Source organism: Argiope bruennichi, chromosome 11 (assembly GCF_947563725.1).
Source record: "Argiope bruennichi chromosome 11, qqArgBrue1.1, whole genome shotgun sequence".
In the NCBI taxonomy this organism is placed as follows: Eukaryota; Metazoa; Arthropoda; class Arachnida; order Araneae; family Araneidae; genus Argiope; species Argiope bruennichi.
Genome location: NC_079161.1, coordinates 66325170 through 66345653, shown reverse-complemented (window position 1 = coordinate 66345653; position 20484 = coordinate 66325170). Strand labels below are relative to the sequence as shown.

The window sequence follows — 20484 nt, the reverse complement described above, 5'->3', positions numbered from 1 at the left end:
AAAATATTGTAAGTTTACTTTTTTATATGCACATTGTCAACTGTGGGTAATTAACAAAACACTTCTTAATTAACTTTCAACAATGGAACAAAATCATTCAATTTAATATCTGATAAAACAATTAAAACAATTTGAATTTCATAGCAACAAAGCAATCTATTGTTGAAAATTAAGTAGAAAATATCTTTAAAAACTCCTAAAATTCAGGAAAAATTTGCACGGCTATCAAATATAACTACAGTAGATATTCACCTAAGTTTACCAGAACCATTTTCAGACAATTCCACTTGTTTCTTGGCTTCTTCTAATAGATCAGCTACCAGACCCTTTTTGCTAGGATATAATATAAGCTCTTTCTGAAACACCAAAAATATAATAGAATTAGAAAAATCAAATCATATAATATATATCCATGAATTTTATCAAAAAGATATTTTTTGTGTAATAAATCTGGATACTAGATTAGTCAATAAAATAAGCTTACCTCTTCTTCTAACTTGCTATTAACCCATGTACACTTGAATTGCATTTTTTTTTTTCTAATTCACTAACTCTAATATTAAGCTATAAAATATAAATAAGATTAAGAAAACTAAATAATATTCTCAGTAAGAAAACTGCAAAATTTAAAAAATTTAGCTTATAAAAAACAACGTTTAACATAAATACAATATAATTTTTATAACATTTCGATTATTTTATTAATAGAGGGAGAGAGGTCTACCTGCTGGTAATAAAGTTTTTTGGGCTGTCCAGCTTTAACAAGCACCAAGAGTTCCTTTATATGTAGATCGTAAGGCAGCACCGGGACCATCTCTGTAGTTGCATCAAAAATCCAAAATTTCTATTTAAGGTGTTCTATCTCAAAAATAAATCAAATTTTATTTTCATATATTTCAGATTATACAGAGTTGATAAACAAGTGTGGAACAGTGGGTACAATGACTTATTTGTATATTTTTTAAATTTAAAACGGCTTTTCAACTGTATATTTTTAGTGAATTATTTTATCTAGGAACATAACTTATTTTTACATTTTAACAGTCTAAGTATTTCTGAATGTGTGCTATAAAAATTGTTTTGTAAATATTTTTGAATTTCTAAATATATTTTTTTATGTTTGTTTGATGTTGCTTGACATGCTTATGTCATGTCGGGTGGAGGCTAGACTTAGGCCGAGTTTATTGGATTGGATTTTGGTGTTTATTGGCGCAAGAGCCATATCTGACTATACTGAAGTTTAAATGGTAAAAAGATAGTCTAATTTATTTAACAACTGTAAAAACTGGATGTAAAGACTGATAGGAGGAGTTTATACTCGGCCAATAGACAGCGCATGCGTAGAAAAGAAAAGATTTATGTTTGCCATAATTTCATAAGATAGATTCAGGCATTCCATGCTTGGCTATAAATTGCAGTTTTGGCGCCCCTGAATTTTTCTTTTCCACTACGCATCGTATTAAAATGATGGATAATTACACAAAGAAGCATGGTAAAATAAAAAAAAAAAGATCGACATAGCTCAATTTGGAAAATTGTAGGGAAAAAGACGGCAAATAAAATGAAAAAAACACACACAACCTCGCATCTTAAAGAATAAAGAGCAAAAAATATCGGAATTAATCTAGGATAAGTGATTAATTTTTCCAACTAAAAAAAACTGTCAAATTCTACAAACGCATGTGCAGTAGGAAAAAAAATACAATACAGCGAGATGTTGCTGTCCCGTCGGGACCTACTGGCCGAGTGTAAACTCGGCATTAAGTTTAAAGCTAATTTTTCCTCTTGGGTGCTATAGCACGGGCAACGATGCGCGGGTACTTCTAGCTATTTTAATAAATCATTAAAGTTATTTCATTTTAAGTTAATATTACTTATACGCAATTGAAAGACCGATTAAAAACTCATATAACTGAAAACAATGCAAAAGTGAGAATGGCTCAGTTTCTTATATGAATATTTTTTATCAGAATCTTAATTTATCAGAGACTGAAGTTTAGATGTAATAAACAAAACATAATAATTGTATTGAGTAATAAGCATTGCATACCAACAATGTATGGCATTTGCAATGAAACAATATGCAATGCTTAATAAAAAGTAACGTTAAACTAAGATTTTTCTCAAATGTTTTTTTTTCAAATGTTCAAAAATTTTCTCATTAAAGACTAAAAATTAGCAATAGAAGAAATTTTTAAAAATTAATTTTCGAATTAGTATAATTATTAACAGATGTTTACTAATAATAGATAATTTTTACATATTATATTATGTATATATGTAAAACAAAATTTTTAGATAAAATTAATGACTTAAAATGTCAATCTTCATTGATTCATGAAAATCAAAATTATAAATCAAACATTGAAAATTTAATTAAAAAATATCAAGTATTTACAAATATATAAATAAGCTAAATATTCAGAACATCCTGATTAGATTAAACTTCGAAGTAATTGAGAATATCAAGCGAAATATGTCATTTTTACAAAAAAAAAAGCATACTAAAATTATTCAGAACAATTTAAAAAATACATTGTATTAATTATAATATGCATAATATATGAGACATCAAAAATCATCAGCACTTGTTAGTTCCGACTCATTGACACTCGAATCACTGCTAATCGAAATTATTAAATTCTGATTTTCGCATATTTCATCTACAAGTCCATCAATTTTCCTCGTTTCTTTCTCTTTTGTTATTACATGGTTAATGCAATTTTTCCAATTGTCAATTGTAACTTTTTGTATTCCTTGGATTACGAGATCCTTCCCATTACTAAGCGTAAAAGTTTTATTTCCGCGTTTTTTAATCTGGCTCCAAATCATCTAAATAGCTCGCTGTGGCAATTTCAAAATTCTATGTCCATATTTCACTGCAACTGCTTCTACTCGATATTTGTCATAAAAATGTTTCACTTCAGAAACTTTTTGCAAAAGTTCGATTTTTATCATGTTTTTATTCCAGGAAATATTCTTTTGTGATAACCATTCTTGAGAATAGATTTTTTTTTGTCCAAGAAGTTGTAGGAATTTTTTCCATTTTTACCAAATGATAGGAAGCATTGTCTATTACGAGTATGCTATTTTTCTTCGAATTAGGAAGAACATTTTCTAACCATTTTCCGAAATGATCACCATTCATTCCGTCATGATAATCACAACTTTTTCCCCCCATTAAATATCTGCTGCATCACGGACGAAACCTTCTTCGCTTCCGATATGCGTAATAGTAAGTCTTCTTTCTTTACCTTTTATTGCAGACAAACCTACTGTTTACTGAATATTCTTACTATATTGAAATATTCTTTTGTGATAACCATTCTTAAATACTTTTTTTGTCCAAGTATGCTGCAGTTTTCTACTCCAACGGTACATTAGGGGGGGGGGGGGTATCTGACTCAGAATTTTGGCCTTAAGACATTTTCTCAACATTTCTGTAATTTTTCAGAGGTTGATGCTTCCTGGGAGATCCCATATCGATCTGGTGGCTTGTCTGGAGTTTAGAAAATTATGGGTGGCCGGTTGTCGTCCACTAGTTTTAGGGAAGTGTGGGGCATTGACGCCAGTTCCCCGCATGATCACCTGAGCAGTTCGCACATTTTAACTTATCCTTAAAGGCAAAAGAACAATCTTTAGCCCTATGAGGTCCTTTACATTTTACGCATTTCACAGGAAGCTTACATGCTTCAGAGCTGTGAAAGAAGCCTTGACACCGCCAATATTGAAAGAACCTCTTCCTACCTCTATATCTCTCCACTGAAATATTAGTGCCAAACATCTCAGTGAGAGTACCGATTGTTTCTGACAGAGGGCTGTTTGCAATTAGTGCATGAAATAATGGCATTGGTGATTTAATTTGGAATTTCGTCAGTTGAGTAAGACTGACAAATGTAAAGTCTTCCTTTTTAAATTCCTCTTTGATGTCCTCAAAAGGAGTGCAGAATGAAAGTCCTCGAATCACGACCTTTAATGGTCTATCACATTTCATCATAAATGTTTTGAATTCAACACCTTGTGATTCGAGGAGATGAGAAAGACTTCGGTGCTCTTCCTCGGTCCCGTAACCTTCCTAAGATAGGTGTGGCCTTCTATTCCGTGCAATCGTTGGCCTCCTATGAACGCTGCTTTATTCATCTATTTTCATCTTTTTCCTTCCTGACATCATCCTCTATCACCCATCAGCAGATAATACTTGAAATCTTTCTTATGTCTATTGTGCTTGTTTTCAGTTCAGTTGTGTAAAAGCAGGTATAATGGCAGGCAGCTGCTTCCAAATAGAAATTCTGCAGCTGTTTCGATTATTGTTAATCCATTAATTCCCGTCTGGTACTCTTCGTAAAATCTCCACTCATCTTTGGAGAAAAACAACAAGTTGACTACTTTTCAAAAAAATCCGTCCATGAATTTCCAAAACACCTAACGTGAACTCAATCTAGACCATGAGTTTATTCGCCTAATATTAAAAGTTTGGCAATTGATCTGGAATTAATGTGTTCTGAACTTGTCCGCCACATATTCTCAGATAAGAATACATCTTTCCATAGGTCGTAAGTTAACAAATGGAAGTTTTAAATACATAACTTCTTTGTAATGTCCTGAAGAAAATATGTTCTATTTTCAACTGAGGTGCTGTAGTCAATTCCAAACACAATTCTGCAGAAGGCCGTCATTTTATCTAAAAAAACAAATATCACATAATTATTTAAAATATGAATAGATCTGAGCAAAAAAATAGCAAATAAATCTCATTTTCTCAATCTCTTCTAAAAATGAAAGTGTGTGTGTTGGCAAGCTACATAACAGAATATTTGATGTAAAGCTACCAAACCTGGTAAATACACACTTTGGATTATGACAATGGGCACTTCGGAACAATTTCTTTTCAATTTTTAATAAGAATCTTAATTAAAAACTAAGTAAAAGTTTCTCGTTTTTTTCTGCGATAATTTTTGATATATAATAGCACAAAAATAATTTCTACATCAACTTAAAATTCTAAAAAAATTATCTTTTTTTAAAAATTTCTTTCAATATCTAATGAGTTTTTTTTTAAAAAATATGTTAAGCATTGTTGCGACATAAATTATAAATATTATTTTGTAAACAATTGTTAATTCAGATTGGCAACAGTGATATGTTATTGAATTTTTGAGTTTATTGTTTCAAAAGATACTAGAGATTGAATAAAAAGTTTCTCTTCAAGCGATGAAACATTTCAATATCTACTAACTTCACTGACCACATTCTGTTCAGACTTTTTTATCATCATTCCATGTTGCGGAAACGCTCTGTCTTATTGAATCTCTTCTTTCCACTGGAACTCCCAAGTATGTACTAAATTGCATCAGCGGAACTGCTTTATAACTGTTAACTGAATGGAACTTCAATTTCTTTGTGTGTGTGTGTGTGTGTGCGTGCGCTCTCTTGTGTTTATTAATAAAACTTTTTTTTTCTTTTGCTGCTTACATATGGAAACGGGGAATAACAGGCACTGATGCCATAAATCCCACTATCTTACTTCTTTCAGGTTTCATGTAGAATAAAAAGTTGTTGTTGATTTGGTAATATTATTTACAATGTTATAAGATTTTGTTTAATTGTAAGTTTAACTGCATTTCATTTTTGTTGACACACAAGACAACAATTCGTGACCCTGCTTTTACTATGACTACGAATAGAGGACATTTTACGATTGAAGCAACTACTGTTATGGATGCCGAAACGAATAAACGCAAGCATCAAAATTCCACAATTTTGACGAGAAAAACCCGACATTTGGTTTTTTTTTTTTTTTTTTTTTTTTCAAGTAGGAGCCCAGTTTCAAAAAAATAAAAAATTCTACTAAAGAAACTAAATTTATCTATTTGATTTCCCAGCTTGAACCGAAGTATGTTGAACATATATAAGACATTGTTAAGAACACTAAGCCTATAAATATGCCCTGCAAAAGAAAGACTTAAATCCGTTCAAGGAAAGCGAAAATACGAGAATTCAGCGCATGAAACACGGAAAACAAGTAAAATTAATTTTTGACAGATTGAAAAAATATGGATTGAGACTTAATATTTCTGAATCTGTTTTTGGATTGGATTGTGGTATTTAAAGGTGCAAGAGTCATAGATGACTATACTGCGCCAGACATATGGTTAGAATAGAAAAAGCGTGTCTTTATGTAAAAATCTGTAAAATTAGAAACGAGAATAAAAAATGGCAACGAAGCATTAAAGATGATATAAACCAATTTCTTTTAAAAATTTAAAAAGATTTTTGTGGGGATGTTCCCCCACAGGCATTTGAATGTCCACTGTTCAAACATTAAAAAATCGTAAACGATGATAATTAAAAACAGGGCATTCAATTAAAAGGTGAATGAACCGTTAAAATCGTTCGGCATCTGGAGCAAGAAGGATCTCGATCGCCTAATAAAAGATGTTTGTGTGTTAAAAAAGTGTGAACAATGCGGAATCTAGTCAACTTGACTTCGAGCTCACGCACTGGAAGAGCAGCCCATAATGTAATTGTAGGTCTAATAAAATATAATTTGTTACTGTTTTGTTGATTCTACGATTCCTGCTATATAGCATGAATACGACACTTAAACGATTTCTTCGCATCGTAAATGGGTGCCTCACGCTGCATCAACAAAGATGCTGTTTTCGCAGCGTTGTCCGCCGGAACATTTCCTATTATTCCAACATGACTCGGAACCCATCAGAATAAAATTTCGTACTCCCTGTTTTTCCAACGTTCTTAAGAGGTGTAGAATTTCCAGAGCGATGGGATGAATTTGATTATGAAAATTAGAGAGTGTTTTCAAAGAACTCCTGCTGTCGGTGTAAATACAAAATTTGCGCTCAGTAGAGAGAGAAATTGTTTGCAGCGCATAAAAAATTGCCATTAATTCAGCAGATAATACTGAAAAAGAGGTATGCAAACAATAACTTATTGTTTCTGTATCAAAAATGATACCACACCCAACATGTCCGTCTGACTTGGAACCATATGTGAAAATAGGCATATGGGTCGAATACTGACAGCGATGAGACATAAAAAGGTTTTGAAAAATAGCAGGAGCCGTTGTCGGTTTCTCAAATCCATAAAAGGGATTTTAAAAAGGAAAACCGAAGTAAATCCCAAGTAGGAAATGCAAATAAATCAAATGTATGAATACTCACATCATGTAGTTCCGAATCATCGAGGAGTTATTTAACTCTCTCACAAAAAGGGAAGAATGTGAGAGGGTCGAGCCATATATAATCGTCGAAGGCGAACAGGAAGCATCAAAGAGTGTAAAGGGTGTTTCGGGATTGATAAAGCACGGAGGTAATATTGTACAGACATTTTTGGCGTTGTAAATTTAAAGGAAGATGGTGACAGACAACGTAAAGACTCTCCACTGGTGAAGTTCGAAATGCTCCCGAACAAATTCTTAGTTCAGAGTGGTGTATGGTATCCAATCTGCGTAAAACGGAAAACCTTGCAGACCCGTACACCATACAACCGTAATCAATGCGTGAAAGAATAATTGCTTCGTAAATTCGAAGCAAAGATGTACGATCTGTTCCCCAAGTGGTTCTTGATAGTACCTTTAGAATATTCAATGACCTGTCACACTTCTACCGCAGATGTAGGAGATGCGGAAGGAAAGTGAGCTTACGGTCAAATATTATCCCTAAAAATTTGAATTCATCCACAACAGGAATTGCGACATTTCGAATGTAAATTGCAGGATCTAAATGAATACCTGGTTTCCTGCAAAAGTGAATGCAACGACTTTTTTCCGGAGAAATCGTGTGTTCATTATCATCACACCAGTCAATAAGCTTATTAACTGCAATCTGCAGTTGGCGTTCCATTGAGCGCATATTGCTGCTTTGGCAGGAGATCATCTACATATAAGGTACTTTGAACAGATGAAGGTAAAACATTAAGAATTTGACTGAAATGAAGCATAAAAAGCGTTACACCGAGGCTGCTTCCCTGTGGAACCCCCTCAGTTTGAATAAAAGGATCTGAATAAAAATTACCCATTCAAACACGAAATGATCTTAAAGATAAAAAGTTCTTTAAAAAAACAGGCAAATTTCCTCGAAAACCAAAATTTAAAAGAGTTGTAAGAATTCCAAAGCGCCAAGTACGATCATACGCCTTTTGAACGTCAAAAAATACGGACACCAGATGATTCCGACTGACGAATGCATTGCGGATTTGAGTCTCGAGAAGGGCGATATTATCAGATGTGGAACGCCCTCTACGAAAACCGCTCTGCATTTCCGGAATACATGCCCTCTTCCCTAAATCGAAAACTAACCTGGAATTGATCATACGTTCCAATGTCTTGCATATGTTACCGTTAAAGTATGAAATCCGTTATTTTATAGAATACCTAGTTATTCCATGAAATAACTGATCCTGTCCGTTAAAGTGTAAAACTCTCTTGTATTTCATGGTTTAACTAGTTATTTCATAGAATAACGATCTACAGCCCATTAAAGTGTAAAATAATCTATATCATATATCTCGCACGCCAAATACATTTACCTTCCACCCCTACTGCATTTATGAACTATTCCAGGCCATAGGGAGAAAACTTGTTTAGCGTGTTAGCGCCAGTTCATTCCGGTTAATTGATTGATTGCACGTACAGTGCCGGCTGCTGTTCGTCAAACACTATTTCCACGTATCAGGTATTGAGATGCATTTATTTTTTTAAGTTTTATAATTTAGTCATTTGTTATCACGTAAATTTAGTTTGCTTACGTTAAAGTGCAATTATTTTTAAGACCTTAAATTGCTTTGAACAATAAATTCTTTAAGTGATAACGAAAAAAAAAGCTGCAATGAAAGAAAAGTTTGAATCTTTACTAAATAAGCGTGATGTGAAAGAGAACAGTTCTTTGCTCACCCGTGAAAAATTATTAAGTTTGATAGCTGATGTAAAGAAATCTAAAACATCAGATAAGAAAATGCCACGTGATTATTGGTTACTTCAACATTACGATGTCCTTGAAGTTTAAGGAGTAGAAAAATTAATAGCCCCAGTAACAAATGCAACACCAGATGTAATGTTTTATTGCTCAAGTGATTCTTTGTTTGACATTTTGTACGAAACTCATTTATCTATTGGGCACGGTGGTAGAGACCGAATGATAAAAGAGCTTAATCGTCGTTACAAAAATTTTACGCAAAATGATATTAAGATTTCCCTGAATTTTTGTGAATCGTCAACAAAAACGCAAAGCGGGCAGAAAAGGTGTTGTTGTTAAGTCCATGATTTTTTTCACATATGAATTCAAGATGTCAGGTTGACCTCATAGATTTTCAATCACAACCTGTTGGAAACTATAAATTCATTTTAGTTTATCAAGATCACCTGACAAAGTTCGTGGTTTTAAGACCTCTTCAAACAAAGAGAGCAGAAGAAGTTGCAGGACAGTTGCTTGATATTTTCCTGTTGTTTGGAGCCCCATGTATATTGCAGTCGGACAATGGAAGAGAATTTTGTAACAAACTTATTGATGACTTAAAAGTAACTTGGCCAGAGCCAAGGCAGTGTTGAGAGAGCCAATCAGGACATAGGAAATATGTTGACGACTTGGATGCAAAACAACTTCGTGGAGTAACGGGTTAAAATTTATCCAGTTTATGAAGAACAGAGCTTTCCATTCTGGTATTAAAAGGTCCCCCTACGAGGCTATGTTTGGTTGCGCAGCTAGAGTTGGACCGTCAAAAACTGCCATTCCGAAGGAAGCACTTAATTCGTTGGTCGACGAAGATCAATTACAAAACACTTTGACTGCAATGAATGTTTCTTCTCAACCTGATAATGAAAAAGTAGTTGAACAAACAGTATTAAATAATCCCATTACGAAAGTATGTCTTGTATGTTTAAAAGAATGCAGTGAAGATATAGTTTGCTTCAAATGTATGGAGCCTGTCCATATATCATGTTCGGAAGATTATGTTTCAGAAGATGAAGTTGAGCAGAAAATCTGCAAATTGTGTTTTAATGAACTTGATGTTCAAAGAGAAAGAGAAAAGTCTAAATAATGTTTAGAAATTCAAGCGAAAAAGATGAAATTAATGTCGGATAAATCTTATTCTGAAGCCTATGTGGGGTTTACCGTCCGTATCCCAGTGCCTGAAGTTGACAGAGGAAAAGGTGATGCCAAATCTATTTTAGCTATCATCATAAAAATAACCGAAGAAGGATTTTTCCAGTTGGGCACAAGAAACGGCCGCATAAAACAATTATACTCCCGATCCCAGTTAACAACAAAATTAACAAAAATTAATTAAAATCGAAGAAGTACCGGATGTAGAAATATCGCTCCAGTCGGTTGCTACAGCTCAAAGTTTAGGTACTGATCAGGGATTTAAAAAATGTTCGTGTAAAACCCAGTGTGTCAACAAAAAATGTTTTTGTTTTAGAAATAATGTTCTTTGTAATTCCAAGTGTCATTTTAGTAATCCTTGTTGTAACAAATGATTTTATGGTACGTTTCCATAAATACCATTTATACGCTGCATAAATTAGATAAATTGCTTCTTTTTCATTTTAATTGTCTATCATTAGTTTAATTTAATTTTAGATAAGTTGTTTATTTTACACTTTAACTGTCTCTCATTAGTTAATTTATAGAATACCTAGTTATTTCATAGAATAACTAGTTAAAGTGTCAAATTAATAACATATTACACACATTAAAGGACACGATCAGTTATTTCATGGAATAACTAGGTATTCTATGAAATAACTGCATTATATATTTTAACGGTAACACATAAACAACTTGTAAGCGCTATAGATATAATTCAGAGGTTCAGAAGAGTCCTTACCGAGTTTAAGGATGGGAATAACAATAGCTTCGTGCCATTGCAAAGGGAACTTCTGCTCAACCCAAATGCGGTTATATAAATGCAACAAATTTGAAAGAGATGTTCTAGATAAATGGCGAAGCATGTTATAGGCAGTTCCATCCGGACCGGGGCTCGTATCCTTAACTTTAGACAAGGCCGTTAACAGTTCATGCATCCTCAACTCAGAATTGTAAGGAAGGGATCTTCGAGCCCAGGAAAAACACAAAACTCTCCGTTCCGCACGATTCTTCGCCTAAAAAGCAGAATTATATGAATCGTCAGCGGAAACTTGTGCGAAAGGTACACCCGAGAGTATTAGCAACATCTATGGGAGAGGCAATCGTTCTCTTTCCTGTCTTTAGCATGGGATAGGAGAAATCTGTGTATATCCCATTTGCAGCTTTTACTTTTTTCTAAAGCAATTTGCTTGAAGTGGAAGATGTGATTGAAGACAAGAAGCAAATCCAAGATTCCCTCTGGCTTTGTCGGCAGATGGGACGAGAATTAGCTCTGGCGCGCTTAAACGCAATAAGGTTTTCTGTTGAAGGGTACTTGCGAAAAATATTTCATTCTTTTCTTTTGTTCTCTGTAACTGTCGCGGCAAGAGTCATTCCTCCACGGTCTCCGGAATTTCCTTAGACCTGGGGAGCATTTTGAGATGGTATTGTTTGCGGCATAAATAATACAATCGGTAACATTTTGCACTGCTTCCGTGATATCTGAAAGTTTAAGCATTGTCTCTGTGATGTCTGCAAGTTGCAAAAAGACAGTCCAATTTGCCCATTCGAATAGAAAACGCGGAGGACATGGAGTCGCAACGCCTCTATTAGCATGGGAGACAATTAATGGAAAGTGATCACTGTTATAAAGATCACCTGCAACTGTGAAATTCAGAAATGGTAGCAATTCAGGAGAGCAAATGGCTAGGTCAAGACTATGGAAGCTGCGTGTGGATTCATGAAATTACGTTTTCTCATTATTATTGAGCAGACAGAGACAGTTATTGGTAATAAACTGCTCGATCTGTCACCCACGAGAATTTGTACTTACTGAACCGCACAAAGTACTATGCCCATTGAAGTCGCCGAGTATTAAAAATGGTGAAGGCAACTGATCAACAAGATTATTAAGTTGTTCCTGACATCATGTGGTGGCAAATATATAGAACAGACTGTAACAAGTGCTCTTGTATGAACCTGAACTGCCACAGCCAGTAAGGGAGTATGTAATTTGAGAGGTGTACTGGGGAAAAGGTTAGAGGTTAAGATACAAACACCTCCAGAATTACTAGTTTCTGTGTCAGCATCCTTACGGATTATATTGTAGCCACGAAGTTTGAAAGAAACGTTAGGATTCCAGAACGTTTCTGGAAATGCAAAACAAGAAGTATGAAATTGATTGACAATTCACTTGATGTCAGTAATTTTGGATCTCAGACCACGACCATTCCAAGAAACGAAGGCACACATTAAGAAATATTGTTGGGAGATGGATTATTTACAACATTTCTTTGAGTTTTTGGAACATCACAGCTCATTGTAAAATCCTCCTCCTCAGACGGATGGATTGAAAGGTGATCAAGACTAGTGGGTTTATCAAATATGGTCGGCAAGTCTTTATGAACTAAGCTCTCAGTCGCTAATCCCAAAGCGACTGAATTCCGGACTGATAAAGACGAAATTTTTTTCAAGTCTCTTTGTGAACGACCTTTTTTTGAAAGTTTGAGTACCAGAGATTTTTCGGAAGCAGATTTATGTTTCTTTCGTGTATGTTTGATTACAGTTGGAGTAACATTGGAAGGTTGATCAGATTCAGATATTGTAACTAAACTATCAGTTTCAGAGTCAGCCTTAAAATCTTTTGTGCCATACTGGATTCCTACAGTTTTTGGAGGACCCTTTACAACAGAAGCATAGTTTGTTCCAAGTGCAGGTGTACGAGCTCTGACAATTCTCCGAGCTTCAGGAAATGACACCTGCTCTTTAAATTTGACAGAAATAATCTCTTTTCTCTTTTCCAGACAGGGCATGAGTGAGAGAAAGAGGCGTGGTCTTCTTTACAGTTTACACATTTTTCTTTCGCTGAACACTCATTGCTTTCGTGGCCAGCTACTACACAACAGGCGCATGTTAAAGTCCCGCGGCAGTTAGCCTTTGAATGGCCGAATCGCTGGTAATCGAAGCATCTTAAAGGATTCGGAGCATAAGGTCTTACAGGTAATTTCATGTACCCAGCCTTTATTGACTGGCAAGTTTGGGAAGTTAAATGTTAAAATAAGATGCTTAATGTTAAGGAGTTTTCCATCTCGCCTAATAGAAATTCGGCGCACCTGGGTCACTCCTTGACTTTGCAATTTTGGAGTGATTTTTTCCAAAGAGACATTGAATAGTTCCCCATAGGAAATTACACCCTTCGAGGAATTCAAGGAACCATGTGGAGTAACAGAAACTTGTATTGTGCCCATAGACTTCAATTTTAAAATTTTGTGCGGTTGTTGTATGGATGCAACTTCAACGAGTAGGTCACCTGAACGAAGTTTTCGAACAGATGTTACTTCTCCTACACTTCCGGTTAAAGCTTTTTCTATAAGAAAAGGCGATACGAAATGGAACAATTCTTAAGTTTCAGAAATACGCTTCACAATAAAAAATGCATCGTACGGTTTTATAACTTGTGTCGGTACAGAAAGATGCCCACTGAAAGGAGATTTGGTGCGAGGCCCCATGCGATATAAAAAGACTTCAGGTCCGACGGCACCGCCCACCTCGGAGCCCAACAAGGCAGCCACCGGCTCTGGCCATTCCCAGCCTCGGCGCTTACCTTAGTGCTGGCCGGAACCAATACGCTCGGAGTTACTCCTGGGGACAGTTATCACTCTTAACGCCAAGCCCAAGGAGTAACCCCTTCTCTTGATCCCTAGCAGACTAGTAACTAAGGTTGCTAGCTACCGGCCGATTGATGCACAGGGGACCACAGTGCACCACCCGTCTAAAGGGTCGCCACGCACGGCTAACACGTGGGGTTTTTGGCTGCCCATGAGAAGCAAGAAGCAAAACAGAGCGGCGACAGCTTCTCATGGAGAGCAAGCAGAAAACACTAGGCGTAGGGGAGAGTAAACGTAAAATGAGTAAATATCCCTGGGAACCTCGGGATTGGGACACCCGTACTCACCTAAAGAAGGTGAGCCCCTCAGGGGGAATCTGTTTTTGGAGTTAAGGAACTGGAATTTTTAGGTGTTCTAATTACAAGTGAAGGATCAAAACCTCTTCATGAAATAGTTAAAAGCAATTCATAATTTTAAACTGCCTAAAACTGTTCATCAACCACGGACTTTCCATGGAATGGTTAATTTCTACCATCATTTTTTGAAGAGCGCCGCTAGTACTCAAGCCATTTTACACGAATACTTAAAAAGAGCAAAGAAAAAAAGATAAATGGAAAACAACTTGAAATAAGAAAGCCATTGAGCGGCTTGAAATATATAAAAAAGATTTGGCATATGTTGCTTGTTCGGTAAATATCAATCTAAATCTGTTAATAGATATTTAGCAGACGATTCCTTTTCAGACATTTTATAACTACCACTATTTTTATTTTGTTAAAATATTATTAAAAAGTAAAAGCAAACTATTTTTTCTTTGATAATCATATTTTGTTAATATTATTTCGTTTAGTTTTTCTATAATAGCTGATCATCAATTGTAAACCTTTTGGAATCTGGCAATGTTTGTAAGATACATTATGTTGAAAGAATAAACAAGCCGATGGAATTCTAAATTGCTTGGCGTATTATTTTAGTTTTAAGAATTTAAGATGCTCTGGGAGCTATATTTTGAAGCTTAAGAAAACGGGTAGTTTTCTAGAAAGCATGCAAAAGTTGCTGTTCTGCCTCATTCGAATCCAGAATTACCTTTTTCATTGTGCACAAATACAGCAGTTGGTGCGGTTTTACAACAACTTGAAAATGGTAGATGAAAACCAATTGGATTTTTTTCCCCAAGAAGCTTAACCATGCACAGCAAAATTATAAAACATACGATTGGGAACTTCTCGGAATTTATTTATCCGATAAATATTTCAAATATATTCTACTTGGAAGAAAATTCACAGTATTAATTTACGCATTTTTGCAAAAATCTGATAAAGCATCTCCACGCCGAATTAGACAGCTTCAATATATTTCAGAATTCACAAGAGAAATTAAGTGCATTATAGGAGAAAGTAACGTGGGGGTATTTAAAAGTAAAGTAACTTGAATACTTTATCAAGAATTGAGGAAATTGCCTCAACGGATTATGAACTTGCCAAAGAATAAGAGCAAGAGATCAATCTCGAACATGTCAAAAATCTACAAGTTTATCATTTAAAAAGTATCCTCTTCCATCTGGAAAATATTTATGGTGTGATACTTCAACACAACATATTAGGCCTTATATACCTAAAAATTCTCGCATGAAGATATTTCACCAATTTTACGAATTGTCCCATCCGGAAATTAAATTTCCTCAAAATTTATATGGCCAGATATTAAAAAAAGATGTCCAGCAGTGGGCGAAGTCGTGCCATGGCGGGTCACGAAGTCGTGCCACTTCGTCGAAAATAACCCGCCATACAAAATCAGTATTGGATAAATTTCAAAAACCATGAGGAAAATTTCGGGAAATATATATTGATATTGTAGGTCCACTACCATCATTAAATGGTAACATCTACTGTTTAACATGTATAGATAGAAACACGAATTGGATGGAAGCTATTCTGCTGTAAGACAACTTTGCAGATACAGTGTCGCAAGCTTTTTATAGCAATTGGATAGCAAGATTTGGAGTACCTTGGCAGCTTATTACTGATCGTGGAACCCAATTTTCATCCGAAATATTTCAAATCCTGTCAAGAATCTGCGGCATTAAGCTTTCACATACTACAGCCTAACTACAGTGCCCGAAAAAATTATAAGGACACGCGAAAATCTAGAAGCCTTGTTTACAGAATCGTATGCAAATTTTTGCAGCAAAAATAGAAGTAAAACGAAAATATTTTATGCGTAAAGTAATTAAAATTTTCAATTTTAAATCTGCTAAAATTTAAATTTTGATTTTTAAACCTAAATGAAAACGGAAAAAAGTATAAGAACATTGCTTTTTCTCCAGTAATTATTTAAAAATGTGCATATTTGAAAGCATAAAATGGCAATTCCGAGTTAAAAGATTCATTTGCGAAAAGAATTTCTCACTCGGCGACTTTCAGTGTGAATTTTTAAACGATGCCCAAAGGAACTCAACTTTCTGACTCTGAAAAAGGAAAAATTGTTGCTTTTCCAGAATGTGGATTAAGTGGATGGGAAATTACAAAAAGAATCAAGCGATCTAAAACGGTGGTTTATAATTTTCTAAAAAATCCTGGGATGTATGGTATGAAAAAGCGAACTGGGAGACCAGAAATTCTCACTCGTCGACAAAAACGAATGATTGTAAGGAGAGCTTGCGAGAAAAAAGAGAAACCGTAAATGAAGTTAGACAAAGTTTGAGTTTACCATGCTCAACAAGGACTGTTCAAAATGTTTTGAGTAAACATCCTCAAGTTCCTTATGGGAAATTAGTGTCACGCCCCCTCTTACAAATCATCATAAGAAAAGAAAAGTTTACTTTGCCAAAAAATATATTTCTCTTGGTCAAAAGTGGGCTGATGTAATTTTTTCGGACGAAAAAAAGTTCAATCTTGATGGGCCTGATGGTTTTCGTCATTTTTGGTATGATCGGCGAAAGACCAAGGAAGTGTTTTCCATGCGTCAATATGGTGGTGGCTCGGTTATGGTATGGGGCGCTTTTGCGGCAAATGGAACCACTCCAATTGTATTTATCAACCGCAAAATGAATTCGGACAGGTATGTTGATATGTTAGGAGAAAGTTTGTTACCTGAAGCGCCACTAATTACTTCAAGGGACTATATTTTTCAGCAGGATAATGCTTCGATACACGTTTCTACGAGTGCAAAACTCTGGTTTGAAGCTAATAGCTAATTCTGTAAATTTACTTGATTGGCCGGTGAGAAGTCCCGATCTTAATCCAATCGAAAACTTATGGGAACTTCTAGTTCGAGAAGTTTATAAAAACGGCACACAGTATCAATGTACACAAGATCTTGTCGTCGCTATCAAAGACGCTTGGGGAAAAATATCTGTGGACATTTTAAAAGATCTTTCAGGATCTATGACCTCTCGGCTTATTCAAGTGATTGAAAAAAAAAGGTAGTTTTCTTGATTATTGAAACATTTTTTAAATATTTTACAACATGTTCTTATAATTTTTTCCGTATTTCCTTTAATGTTAACCCCGCAGTGTAACGGAATAGTAGAAAGAATACATAGATCAATAAAGACTGCTTTAAAAACCCATAATAATGTATCTTGGAGTGAAAAGTTTCCAACAGTGCTCTTAGGTTTGCGAACTACCATCCAGGACGATACTAATTATATAATAGCGTATATAGAGAGAATATTAACCCTCTCGCAGCGGAGCGCTCAGAAATGGATTGCGTTCCAGGCAGCCAGCGTGACGGAAGATCTAACACGCGGACAACACGATACGCGAGTCGTTCCGAACGCTGTGTGTGGAGCTGATTTTGCTGGTCATTTTCCTGAGGCGGCTGGCCGGCACACCGATCAAACAATAATATTAATAATAAAAATTTTAAGTGAAAACATTACCTATAAAAACATTTTAGAAATCTATTTTATGGTAGGATATTTCACAAATGAACGGCGCCAAAAGGCTCTGTTCGTTCAGAGAGAGCAACTCTGCCTGAGCGCCTATAGGTGCTGTTCACTCAGAGTGAATGTCTATAGCTGAGACGCTAAAAGCGCTATTCGCCGTGAAAGGCTTAAACTTCCTGGAGAATTCTTTGAAGCGAATATACAGCAATAAGATACTCCAGGAACTTTTATAAATGATTAACAAAATGTTATGGAATTGATGAGATCAAAAGAAACTCAAAGAAAAAGTCATTCAAAAATATCTATGTATAAAGATTTGGTATCAACTTCTCACGTTTTCCTTCACATTGTGTGTCACGTTAGTGTGTCGAAAGTCACTCGAACCTCCTTATGAAGGTCCATATTTTGTGATCAAAATATTTTACTCCAAGAATAAAGAAGAAAATGTAACGATAGACAAATTGAAGCCAGCATATCTATTACCACAAGAAAATCCTGAAGAAGAGAAGTTTTACAACTCCAACTTGCGCCTGCGCCACGATCAGCTAAGATCTAAACCAAGGAAAATGTGTCTCAACTTGATCTTAAATCAGCTTTAAGACAATCTCGAACTGGTAGAATTATTAAGACGCCATTGAGATTCAAAATTTAAATTTTGACGATATTTACTTCCTGCTTTCTAACGTAACGTTCATTATTGGTAGGGAAGTATATGTGGCGACATAAATTATAAATTTTTCATTTAAAAGTAACTCACGAGTAGTTTAATAATTATAAATAATATTTTGTAAATAGTTGTTAATTCGGATTGGCAATAGTGGAGATAAGATGCAAAATACAATAAGATACGAAAAATAAGGATGGTGCTCTGTTTTTAACAACTTGTGCTTTTATTTAAAATAAATTATAAGTAAATACCTAGAAGAGTATCTACTAAATATCGGTTCGAAGCTAAATAATTCGGGTAAAATTATTAGAAGCACGAAACATTATGGTGACCCGGACGTGATATGCGATAAAAGTTAAAAACGTTTATTCTATTACGTATATTCTATAGTGATTCTGTAATGGACTTAGTTAAACGACGAACGCACGTTTGAATAGCGTTCACTAAACGATATAATTTATTAATTACAATTTTAAATCAAAACGAAATAAATAGTGAAGATGTTGAAATAAAATTATCTTCTTTAGAAAGAATTGCTTCAGATCTAGCGGAACTTGATGAGAAAATAAGTACAGCTTTAATTAATGCCGAACCTGAAGATTTCGATTCTGAATATGAAAAATGGGAAGAATATCGAGAAAAATTAGATGAAACTCGTATTCGTACTAAATGATGCCTTAATAAAATTGAAAATTGCAGAAAGTGTCAGCATCTATTTTTAGCGACAAAACGAAACTAAAATTACCGAAGAAAGAACTGATGAAATTTAATGGTGAAGTCAAGCATTAGCAGGGGTGTTTGTGGGACCCCAAAAAATCCCCTGAAACTTTTACGGACTTACTACCGACATTTTGGAGTTTCGAGAAGGGGGGGGGGGGGAGAAATGAAAAATTACAATTATGAAGTATTGAATGACCTAATTATAAAAGTTCAATGAATTACTTTTTTTGCAAAATTAAGACCTTTGACCCCAGGTCACGTGATCGCACATCTGGTCGAACGAAGTCTCTCCCTTTTTTTTCTGCCACGCCTACTTGCGGAAAAGAATCCAGAAGAGAATGTCCGAGAACCGGGGGAATGAGTCATAACTCGCAATAAGGAAAGAACAAAAAAGAAGTTTTTTCCCCCTTTTCACGCATTATCACTGCCTTTGGAGAAAGAAAGGAAAAGTTTTCACCACACACACTGACCTTGCGTTTTCTGCTTTCAAAGCAAACAAAATTACCCAGATCAAAATAAATAATTCATTATTATTCCTACTTCCTTTTGAACGACGATCCCCGGAATTTCCGGGTATCGAAGTTCAAAATCCCCGGAATTCCGGGGTTTCCCCGGAGCACAAACACCCCTGCATTAGCTAACTTTTTGGAAGCAATACAATAGAATTTCACGATGACAGCTCTATTAGGGATGCAGATAAGTTTCAGTATCTACTGAAGTGTGTAGTTATTGGCAGTAGAGCCCGTGAAATTGTTGATAGCTGATAAGTACAGTAAAGTTATTGATAGATTAAAAACGAGATTTGGCCGAGAAGAGCTTCTCTTTGAGTATTATGGTGCGGGAATTATTGTCCTTAATTGTATTTTAGCAACAATCATCGTGAACAGTGAGCCGTTACTGACAGCTAGGAATTGCAATACCGGTATACCGGGATACCGAATACCGGTATTTTGAGCCATTTGTACAATTTTGTAATACCGGTATTCACAAGTTTAAATACCGTTTTTTCGGTATTTACTAGAAATTTTTAAAATTGTCTCCACTATATGTTCAGGTATCGCGAACATAGCAATATAGTATACGTTTTTGTTTTTATGTCTCCCTAACGGGAGAAATTAATTAGCTAATTAATGGCTTAATTAATTGCTTAAATCTAAATTAGCGAAACATAGATTATCCCTGAAAGAAAATATTGTATCCATAACGACTGATGGAGCAACAATTATGAAAAAAGTTGGAAAGTTGATTGGTGCAAATCAGCAGTTGTGCTATGCACATGGAATTCAATTAGGAGTAATAGATGTATTATACCAAAAATATAAAGAACAGAAGAATCCAAATACTGTGGATATAGAAACTTCGGATTCCAACTATAATAAATTGAAAAATCGCACAGCAGAAAGGCATACCGAAATAGAAAATGTCTTATGGTATTTACATAATTCTAATGATTTTATAAATGAAAATGAAAAGAAGAAAAGAAAAGAAAAGAATCAATTCAAATCTGATTAAGTTAGA

General features: G+C 34.9%; 1 protein-coding gene across 8 annotated transcripts in view; it reads right to left on the bottom strand.

The window, feature by feature from the left end:
• LOC129957116 (ubiquitin carboxyl-terminal hydrolase 7-like) overlaps window positions 1–20484 on the bottom strand; it is a 49289-nt gene that overhangs the window by 16018 nt on the left and 12787 nt on the right. For 2 of the 8 annotated variants that reach the window (XM_056069270.1, XM_056069271.1), the window contains exons 3-6: window positions 2589–4681; window positions 725–862; window positions 485–564; window positions 253–356 (exon numbers count right to left, since the gene is read on the bottom strand). In XM_056069270.1, coding sequence (XP_055925245.1) covers window positions 253–356; window positions 485–529 — 149 coding nt within the window. In that variant the 5' untranslated portion in view covers window positions 530–564; window positions 725–862; window positions 2589–4681. Of the gene's footprint in view, window positions 1–252; window positions 357–484; window positions 565–724; window positions 2096–2588; window positions 4682–20484 lie in introns of those variants that run through there. The other 6 variants (XM_056069269.1, XM_056069272.1, XM_056069273.1 and 3 more) reach the window with 6 other exon arrangements.